Source organism: Euwallacea similis, chromosome 8, assembly GCF_039881205.1.
Source record: "Euwallacea similis isolate ESF13 chromosome 8, ESF131.1, whole genome shotgun sequence".
Lineage (NCBI taxonomy): Eukaryota > Metazoa > Arthropoda > Insecta > Coleoptera > Curculionidae > Euwallacea > Euwallacea similis.
Window position 1 is genome coordinate 4,647,242 of NC_089616.1, and position 9,669 is coordinate 4,656,910.

Genomic DNA, 9,669 nt, shown 5'->3' on the forward strand with positions numbered 1-9,669 from the left:
GCACACTAGCAACTTCACAAAACGCTTGCGCGGGTTAATTTGAATTTGCACTTTTAGCAGATCAGCCCTTTGACCTGCACAAAGGGGTGTGCCCCGCCCTTACATCATAGGGGTGGAAATCGAACGTAAACAAAAATATTAATGAATTTCAAATTATGGGTGACAATAACACTCCCACAATTGGGCTTTGTGATAAAATAGGAAATAATTTATCCGAACTAGGAAAATGGTAACTACATTACACCTCAATTTAACCTACAGCTAACCCCTTATTCCTAGGAGGGTATGGCAAAACATAATACTAGGTCAGTTCCTCTCTGTTATTCTATGTGCAATAAACACTCTGGCGCATTACTTGAATTCAAGATCAAGTGAAGTACTGCCTACAGGACAGTCATTTCCGCACTACATGTTTCTTTGTGCCATTTACACTAGTTGGTTAGCATTTAGGCGAGGAGACAGAGGATTGATTTCAATTATTAAAGCTCGAGGATGGAGGTATTTGCTTCTGTGTATTATAGATGTAGAGGCAAATACTCTAATGAGCACTGCACATCAGTTTACTACCCTTACTAGCATACAGGTAAGAATAGGAAGAATTATATATACCCCATTAAGGACCAAACTATTATATGCCATCACCTTTAAATGCAGTCTAATTTTTATAGAAACTTAAATAATTAATGATGTTGTTCTCAGATAGTTATTTTTTAATAGTTATTAGGATGTGTAGCCATCCCAGTAGCCTTAGCTCTAAGTTGTTTGGTACTTGGAGTAAGATATCGAATGGTGCACATTCTGGCAGTGTCTGTTTGTCTTATTGGTGTAGGGTGCTTGGTTTGGGCAAACATTGAAGACACTAAAATTGATGGTATAGTAAATAATGGTAAATAAGTGCAAACAGTTCCTAGGATTGATTGATTTATAGGTAAGAACCAACTGGTTGGGGATATGTTGTGTCTTGGGGGAGCTGTTTTGTTTGCAATAGTCACAGTTCTTCAAGAATTGTCAGTAAAAAATACTGATATAGTTGAGTATTTGGGACTCCTAGGGCTTTTTGGGAGTATAGTTAGTGGGCTACAAATGTAAGTAATAACTTTCCATGAGCTGTGGTTGTGAGGTAGTAGGATGAAATTTCACAATTTAAACTTAACAATTATCAACCCTATAGGGCATTTAATTATACATTATTTAGCAATAACATTTTCAGGCTTCTGTTAGAGAGACAAACTCTAATTTCTACCACTTGGAAAAACTCTAGCGCACTTCTGTCCTCGTTTTCGGCTTGCCAATTCATGTTCTGCACTTTTTCCAGCGTATTTTTGCTTAATATGGGCACAACTGCTTTACATTTGTCTCTGTTGTCTGGGAATTTTTATACCCTTATTGTAGGAATCCTGTTATTTAATTATAAGGTAAAAGAACATCGTTCAAGAAGTAGGTATCTTATATAAATGCACTTTTAGTTTCATGCCTTATACTTCTTATCTTATACCCTCTCAATGACTGGAGTTTACATTTACGCAATAAAGAAAACGTCAACAAGACCTATGAGAAATGGTCTGACTTTCACAACGGACAGAAGTCAGACTTCAGCACCACAGCTTAATATTAGGTGAGAGTGTTTGAGGATTTTTATTGGAGGTAGTCAACTTGGGCGTTTTCAGGCATACGGAATGTCAATTGCGAGAACACATTATAGTGGACAGTCCCGAACCAATGAACGAAATATTATCGACATTCGGGACAATGAACAGCAACGATACTTTTCCACTCAGTCACAGCACCAATACCACTTTTACTTCATTTTACGGTAGTCACGATATACTGAATCACCAAACTACAAGGGCGTAGTTATTGCAATCTATTTAAGAAATATTCGAATTTTTTCAAAACAAATTTATTGTTTATTCCAAAGAAATCTTAACATTATGGAGGTCAGTGTTGAATGTTGATTTACCAAGCCATGCAGTATCTATGAGACATTCACGTTATTAGGCATATTAAGTCGGAAATATTTGCTCAAGTTTTGAAATAATTGGTAGGAATAAAATCGTTAGAAAATGTCGTCTATATAATTTAAATTCCTCCAGACACTTCGCTTTACATTTATGTAAATGTATACTACTATAATATACTCTCGAATATATACTTTATATTAGTGTTATTCGCTGACAACGTTGTTCATGTATTTACCTACTTAAATCCATAATTCTTATAAGAGTTCTTAAAATTCAATAAGTAGTATCCTTCTGTGTAATCTTACAACAACGAACACCTTTTCTACGTTTTGTATTTTCGATAGATGCGATGATAACACGACTTTTATTACCAACCATATTTTATAATGCTGTAATAAAGACAGGTTATTGTATACAATGTTTCATATCATTTTTGTGCATGAAAAGTCTGGAAGAATAATTCTTTGGAAATTTCCCACCTAAATATAGTAGTTTTGCCTGCAAACCAAAAATAATTGAGAAAGAGAATAGAATGATGGCAGTTTTACTTACGCATTATATTTTGAGCAAGGACTACGTTGGACTTCAGTTATCAAAGACCAGAATTGCTCCGTTTGAGAGTCTCAACTTAAAGGCGAATGATAACAATTTTGCAGTGGCGACGTTTTGTGACATTTCCAAGGCATTTGAGCGTGTCAGCCATTTTGTTTTGTTGGAGAAATTGATGAGGTTAATGGGGGTTCATGGGTGTGGTGGGGTCACCATGGTCTCTTTATAAACAGGAACATGAGTTCTTGATGCGTTCTAATTGTTTTTTTATTGTGAAAAAAATCACATACAATTAATTAAACAGCAAACGTAAACATAGTCAATAAAATGAACTAAACACAACCAAAGAGAAAAAGACAGAGAGATGACCGGCAAACCAATACCAAAGCAACAAACTTGTGCTGTGTCAAGTGCTTTCAATAAGGGTGAATTTCCTTTAAACTACATAAAAGAGAATTGGCCAATTTGGTTCATTTTAAGCTTCTGTGGTTGATTCGAATTTCAAAACTTTGCCATAGTGGGTAGATTGGTAGTTTAGGCCCGTTTTCCTGATTTTGAAATGGGAAAACTAAATTTGTGAGCCCGTAAAATTATAAAAATTTCGTTATTTTAAGGAAATTCTGCAAAGAAGTTCGGTAAAGTATGCATTGAGGGGGGCGGGGGACGGTGAGGCGTTAACATCTTCAGATGATTTCTCATTGGCTGAATACTTTTCCCGCTTCGAGTTTGTTTGTTTTCTTTTTTTAGTTTAGTACGTTTAGTTTCGTAAAGGGTACAGAAACTCGATTTGTACTTTATGAGTTTTGTTTTTTTAACCGATTTTAGCAGTATTTCCAATTTTCTTATCCTTCTGGTAAGTAACCAAAATCATTCCCAGGATCATTCGTTTCCATATAAAATCTACTCGCCTGATTCGATTCACAATATTTTTTACGACGGTTAGGATCAAGGTCAAGGTCAAAAATCATATCAAAACATTTTTGAATATTTGAATTTTTTTAAAATTGTCCGCGCAATAATAAAGAAATAAGCTTCATTTCTCACAGCTTTATACCGGTATCTGCAATAACTAGGCAAAACTAATATCAATATTCCAGCGGCCGTTTTGGTGATTACTATATCGAATTTTGAAATTCTAAGCAGTAAATCCCTTTTATTTCTCAAAAATCGTTGTAGTCGTAGAACTAGTATCGTATTGAACTTGCACGTATTATAATCGAAGTATTAGATCGAGGTACTTACCGTTTGAAATTTGAATTGACATCACCGGATCTTAACATAATCCGAAAAACAACGGCATGACTTAATAGTTCTTCATGAATTAGTTTCTAATCTCGGTGAGGCGTTAAACCGCCATCTTTTTGTTTGTCACCGAAACCAATGAAATTCTAAATACTTTTAAGTATCAAACGTCTGATTCAAACTGATGCAGCCAATCCTGACCAGTTTGTGATTTGTATTTTGTACGAGTTTATACTAAAAGCCACTTAATGCTTTGAAAAAACTAACGAAATATAGAGGTTATGTATTACATGGATATAAATTGCATTTGTTCTAAACTTTAGACTAACCATATGTACGTGTTTATTTATAATGCAATTGTTTTGTTTACTCCCCTCTGTGGAAGCCACCATTTTTGTCGATTGTCACAGGCATCTGAAACAAAATAATACGCATAAACCAATGAAAAACCGGGATTCTTGCTTGTAATTTAAGCTGACCAATTGCAGCTTTTTATTTCAGGCGGCCATTTTATTGCACAGATAATATTTTTATAGAATAATTGTACTATTCCCCAAGATATTCTATAAAATTCTAATTATTTTAACCATTATTTTTTGTTCTCCGAATATAGTACGGTGACCATTTGGACGTGAACCTTCCTACGAATCCCATATCATTCCTATAAAGAACCGGGCAGAAATGCATATTAAACAAGTAAGAATAGCTGAATCAACAACAAATAAACTTGACCTTCTCATCTTAGCAGAGTTTTATTAGAAATCAATTGCATGAAGTCAAAACAGTATGGTTTTCTTTTCCTTTTAAGCTTATTATTCAGAACTTCAAAAGCTACGCAGATAAAACTGTGGTAGGCCCTTTCTCTCCAGGACACAACGTAATCATAGGCAGAAACGGATCAGGGAAAAGTAATATTTTCAATGGTAAGTTCTGCTGTAAAAAAATACAGCCATTTTCTTATCAAAGATATCGAATTTGGAATTAATTTTCGTTAGCCATTCAGTTTGTAATAAGCGAAGAATACGCCCATTTATATGCTGAGGTAATTAGTTTGTACCGCCATGGGTCAGATCTCAACTCCCCGGAGATCTCGGTGGAGATCATTCTTGATAACTCTGATGGCAGAATTCCAGTAAGAAGAGCTAATGATGAAAGTTCTTACGAAAACACCCTTTGACATATAAACTATTTTAGGTCGATGAGAAGGAAATTTCTTTAAAACGTATAATCCGAGATGGAAAAAGTAAATACTTTTTAAACAAAAAATCTGCTCTAAGAAGGGAAATTATACATCTCCTGGAATCGGGAGGATTATCTTCATACAATCCGTACAACATTATAAAACAGGGAACGGTACATATACTTAAATTACTCAATTGATTTCTTCATTCAGAATATCTTGTTTTTAGGTTTCGCAACTGGCAACTGCCTCAAATGAGCAACGACTGCGGTTATTAAAACATGTTGCCGGTGTTCAATTGTACGAAGATCGTAAGGCTGAAATTTTATCGAAATTGAAAGACATTGCAAACGAGTTGGAAGAATGTCGCAAGCATTTGGCTGTGATTGAAGAAAAGTTGTCGAGTTTAGAAAATGAAAAAGCGGAGCTCAAACAGTACGAACAGTTTAATAAAATCAGAAGAGCTATCGATTACATCATTCATCAAGTGGAACTAAATGAATCCACGCGGAAGCTCATCAAAGTTAGTATTTTCTATTCATTTATTGAGTGGAGTTCAAAAGCGTTTAATGAGTTTTTAGCTTGAAAAGAAAAGGGAGGAGTGTTGTGAGCAAATGAAGAAAGCTGTTTCCGACTTGAACATAACACAAGAGAACAGAAAAGCCCATTCTAAAACCATTAATAGGATGAAGGTGGACTTGATTTTATTAAAAGAAGAGCGAGACATTCTTTGCAATAATAACCTTATGGATTTATTGTTTAAACAACAATCGATAGTGCACTATTCTATCAAGAGCTTAAATAAGGAGCTTATTGGTTGAGTACATTTGGACGGTAAAAGATTTTGTTGATATAATATTGAAATTGTAGCTGATAAACAACGGAAAAGTCAAAATGAATTAAAACTAGCTGATATAAACGAAATTATGAAAGAAAGAGAATCTGAATTAAATGAAATCAAATCTAAGTACGAAGAGCAAAGGATTCAAGAAAAGGATCTAGCTAAAGAATTAAGTCTAACCAATCAACAAATCAACGATTTTTACGCCAAGAAAAGCAGATGTGGTCGTTTTAAAACCAAGGAATTGCGTAATAGGTTGTAAAATCTTCATTCTATTGACAAAAATAGATAATTTTTTCTCGATTCAGTTGGATCAATGACGAATTAAATTCCCTGATTCGACAAATAAAGGAAATAAATGCGCGAAAAGATGAGATTGAAGCGGAGATGCAGGAGTATACTCGGCAGATTGGGGAGCTCAGGGAGGTAATTGCAAGAAATTCGGGGAAACCGGAGCAATTGAAAACTAACATCGATGATTACAACAAAAAGTTTTATCAGGCAAAGAGAGACGTCGACCAATATCAAACCAAGAAACGGTAAGTTCTATTGATCAATATACAGAGTGTTTTCTAAACATACGGCATAAATTGAAAAGGATATTTTTTTAGTTAAAAACGTTTATATAAATATATGTCTAAAGTTGACACGTTTCGGAGGAAAAAATATCCCCCTTAACTTTGCGCTATACGCCTATATAAGTTAAATTAAATAGTTATTTTTCAGTGATCTCTGGCATAAGCAAGCTGTCATAGAAATGAGAATGTCCTCTCTACAACAAGATCTGAACAAGGCCGATCAAAAATTGCAATCCATCGTGGGAAACAATATTTTAAGAGGAACCGCTAGTGTCAGAAAAGTGTTGGACACTTTCGCCTGTTAGCAGATATAATTATTAACTGCTTTTGCTTATTTTTATAGTTGCTTCTAATGCTTAATTGGGCCTTAAAATCTGCTACACTTATCCCTTTTGTTCCTTAGCTCGCTCAGGTCCTGAAAGAGAAATCGTTAACGGATATTATGGCCTAGTGCTCGACAGTTTTGAATGCGACAAAGCCGTCAATACTGCCGTGGAACTGACGGCAACTAGTAAGTTGTTTTATCACGTTGTGAAAGACCATAAAGTTGCAACATCAATACTCAGAGAGATGAATAAGCAAAAATTGCCTGGTGAAGTAAACTTTATGCCTTTAAATAAGTTGGTGGTCTACGCACAAGAATATCCCAATCATCCCGTAAGAATGTCTTGTTTGCATAACTACCAAATTTTTAAATTGCGTTTTTAGAAGGCAAAATCTCTGATTTCGGTTCTACATTACAACTTCATGTACGACAAAGCCATGCGGTTTTTATTTGGAAAGTCTCTATTGTGCGAGAACTTTGACACGGCCATTCAGCTCGCTGCAAAAACTGGTTTGAATTGCGTTACATTGGAAGGTATTAAACATCAATTTGTTTAATTTTATCACTCAAAAATTTATTTTCTCTAAGGTGATCGAGTGGATTCTAGTGGTTCATTAACTGGAGGTTATTATGACCCCTCAAAATCTTGCATTGAAATGCAAAAATATCGTAAACAGATTTTGAGGCAAATGGAGGACGCTGAAAATGAGTTAAAATCGTTAGCGATTAAACTAAAAAATGTAGAGTCGTCTAATAATCAAGCCGAAATTTTGATGGATACTACAGTCGCCGATAAACAGAAAGCTACTGACGCATATGACAAGCTTAAAGGCAAAAATATATTTTTGGCTATCTTATCTTTTTATTAGATTTTCGTCTTTTTGTAGATCTATTAAAATCAACTCAAGAATCGTTGTTCAATCTCGAAAAAATATCGGCGCGTAAAGAATATTCATTGGCCGAATGTAAATCGAACTTAATGGAGCTGGAAACGATGCGACAAAGTCTGGAATCTGAACTCCAAGAAGAAATGCTCACGTCCTTGTCAGTTGAGGACCATGAGCGACTAACTTTGTTGGAAGAAAAGAAGCGGAAACTAAAAATAGCGATTAACAAATCTTTTAACCGGAGGATAAATGTGGAGGCAGAGAAGGATAGATTGGAGAATTTGTTGAAAAATAATTTGGTTAAGAATCGGGAAGAGCTGACGAACGCTTCGCAGGTACATTTCTATCGAAATATGTTGATTAAATTATTAATATTTATAATATAATAATTTACTTTTTTGGTTCATTTTCACAGGTAACTGCAATGGAAGATAAACTGACGAGGTTGAAAAATTATAAAAGCGAACTTGATGAAATTAATCACAGGATCGAAGAAATTAATATGGAACTGATTTCCGTCGAAAAAAGAATTACGGAATTTAATGAAAAAGTAATTGAAATAATTATTGATGTACAAAGATATCGAAGTAAATGGCATTTTTTCTAGTTAGTACCTAAGCAGAGGGAATTGGAATCCTGGACAGCAATGAGAGAAGAATATCAACATAATGTAGATGAAAAGTCCAAACATTTAAATGTTTTGATTGCAGAACAGCTTCGTCTGGAAGCCAACATTCGGGATATCAATGATAAAATACAGCACTTCGGTGTCATACCATCTGAGGAAATATGTAAACAATATGAGAAAATGTGTTTGAAGGAGGTGAGTGTTTTTTTTCTTCAAAATATTTCATTTTTTTATTTTATACTTATTTTCTAGCTTCGCAAGGAACTGGAAAACACCCATAAGCATCTAAAGAATTACAGCCACGTTAACAAAAAAGCTGTCGATGAGTTTATGAGTATTTCCAATGAGAAGAAAAGGATTGATGAGGCATTAATACTGCTAGAGAAAGAGTAGGTATTTTACTTGTTAATTTATTATCTCAAACAAACATTTTTATATTTCCAGACGAGATGCAGCTCAAGAGCTCTTCGACGTTCTCGAGCAGCACAAAACGAACGCCATTAGCTTCACATTCAAGCAAATAACTCGCTATTTTGCGGAAACCTTTAGAAAATTTAACCCCTCGTTAAATGCACGATTGGTGTTCATCTCTGCAGATAATGAAGAAAGTACTGAGGAGATCCCTTTTGCTATAAATGAATGTGTAATTGTAGGTGCGTATTTATTATACATTGATTTATTTGTATACATATCTGAGAATTTATCAGGAGCCAGTATTCGCCTCACAGATGCCATCACAAACGAGCAGTTGAGTGAGCTGAATCCACTTTCGGGTGGCCAAAAAACGTTGATAGCTTTAGCCCTAATTTTCGCTATTCAAAAATGCGATCCTGCCCCGTTTTATTTATTCGATGAGATTGATCAAGCTCTGGATAGCCAGTACAGAAAGATCGTGGCCGAATTGATCCATGAGCAAGCGAACAAATGTCAGTTTATAACCACGACGTTCCAACAAGAGTTGGTGGGACATGCGGATATGTGCTATGGGATTCAGAATGTAAATAACGTGAGCCGCATAAAGGTAGTCAGCAAAGAGGCCGCAATGAATTTGTTGAGAGAAAGTGACAGTTCTTTTTGAAGAGTTATCGTTTTCAAATATAGCTTTTGGTGAGAGTTTAAAGAGTAATGTTAATGTTCAGTTTTGTTAGTGGTGTTAAGCACAATTGAGTTTGATTTTATGTCGAAGACAGTTATGTTTTTGTGCTTTGAATAAAGTACGTTAAAAGCAGATTAAATCACCAGGGAATGAAGGAAAACTTATAATTTTCTCTCATCTTTTAAAAGGAAATCTGGTTCTGTAACCAATTTAATAAAGATATATGCCAATCTCTAATCTCTAATTTTCAGTTATCGATACACCCCGAATATCGCTATTCTGGATAAACATATCAAAGACCCACTTCATCCTTTCATCTTTGTTTTACTGAAGCATTGTTGCGTCCTGTTTCTCTCTCTCATTGGAAAAGCGATTTCGTATC

At 34.9% G+C, this 9,669-nt stretch overlaps 3 protein-coding genes and 1 long non-coding RNA gene across 4 annotated transcripts; all 4 read left to right on the top strand.

Moving 5' to 3' along the window:
* The first annotated feature begins 63 nt into the window (after positions 1–63).
* Positions 64–2,383, top strand: LOC136410389 (solute carrier family 35 member F2-like). Its single transcript, XM_066392522.1, has 7 exons — positions 64–229; positions 280–583; positions 718–871; positions 929–1,085; positions 1,211–1,415; positions 1,467–1,615; positions 1,668–2,383. The coding sequence occupies exons 1-7, from the start codon at positions 156–158 to the stop codon at positions 1,852–1,854; spliced, it is 1,230 nt and encodes a 409-aa protein (XP_066248619.1). The 5' UTR covers positions 64–155; the 3' UTR covers positions 1,855–2,383.
* Positions 2,384–4,364: 1,981 nt separating this feature from the next.
* Positions 4,365–4,802, top strand: LOC136410553 (uncharacterized). Its single transcript, XR_010752256.1, has 3 exons — positions 4,365–4,448; positions 4,561–4,675; positions 4,748–4,802. It is a non-coding gene; the product is annotated as an uncharacterized lncRNA (long non-coding RNA).
* An 11-nt stretch (positions 4,803–4,813) lies between these two features.
* Positions 4,814–7,545, top strand: LOC136410532 (structural maintenance of chromosomes protein 3-like). Its single transcript, XM_066392724.1, has 10 exons — positions 4,814–4,873; positions 4,947–5,105; positions 5,162–5,455; positions 5,514–5,748; positions 5,803–6,028; positions 6,082–6,312; positions 6,500–6,651; positions 6,755–7,008; positions 7,060–7,210; positions 7,265–7,545. Exons 1-10 carry the CDS (start codon positions 4,814–4,816, stop codon positions 7,543–7,545), a joined length of 2,043 nt encoding a protein of 680 aa, XP_066248821.1.
* A 48-nt stretch (positions 7,546–7,593) lies between these two features.
* Positions 7,594–9,387, top strand: LOC136410270 (structural maintenance of chromosomes protein 3-like). Its single transcript, XM_066392338.1, has 6 exons — positions 7,594–7,898; positions 7,979–8,113; positions 8,171–8,386; positions 8,444–8,580; positions 8,636–8,844; positions 8,899–9,387. Exons 1-6 carry the CDS (start codon positions 7,656–7,658, stop codon positions 9,267–9,269), a joined length of 1,311 nt encoding a protein of 436 aa, XP_066248435.1. The 5' UTR covers positions 7,594–7,655; the 3' UTR covers positions 9,270–9,387.
* Positions 9,388–9,669: the final 282 nt, after the last annotated feature.

Excerpts from the sequence above, each read along its gene's own strand:
- LOC136410389 (XM_066392522.1), top strand. The coding sequence starts at position 156 with ATGGGTGACAATAACACTCCCACAATTGGGCTTTGTGATAAAATAGGA. Across the intron at positions 872-928 it reads TGAAGACACTAAAATTGATG|GTAAGAACCAACTGGTTGGG; the intron begins GTATAGTAAATA and ends ATTGATTTATAG. Across the intron at positions 1,416-1,466 it reads TCCTGTTATTTAATTATAAG|TTTCATGCCTTATACTTCTT; the intron begins GTAAAAGAACAT and ends ATGCACTTTTAG.
- LOC136410270 (XM_066392338.1), top strand. The coding sequence starts at position 7,656 with ATGGAGCTGGAAACGATGCGACAAAGTCTGGAATCTGAACTCCAAGAA. Across the intron at positions 8,581-8,635 it reads TTAATACTGCTAGAGAAAGA|ACGAGATGCAGCTCAAGAGC; the intron begins GTAGGTATTTTA and ends TTATATTTCCAG. Across the intron at positions 8,845-8,898 it reads AAATGAATGTGTAATTGTAG|GAGCCAGTATTCGCCTCACA; the intron begins GTGCGTATTTAT and ends AGAATTTATCAG.
- LOC136410532 (XM_066392724.1), top strand. The coding sequence starts at position 4,814 with ATGGGTCAGATCTCAACTCCCCGGAGATCTCGGTGGAGATCATTCTTG. Across the intron at positions 5,106-5,161 it reads ACATTATAAAACAGGGAACG|GTTTCGCAACTGGCAACTGC; the intron begins GTACATATACTT and ends TCTTGTTTTTAG. Across the intron at positions 5,749-5,802 it reads CTTAAATAAGGAGCTTATTG|CTGATAAACAACGGAAAAGT; the intron begins GTTGAGTACATT and ends TTGAAATTGTAG.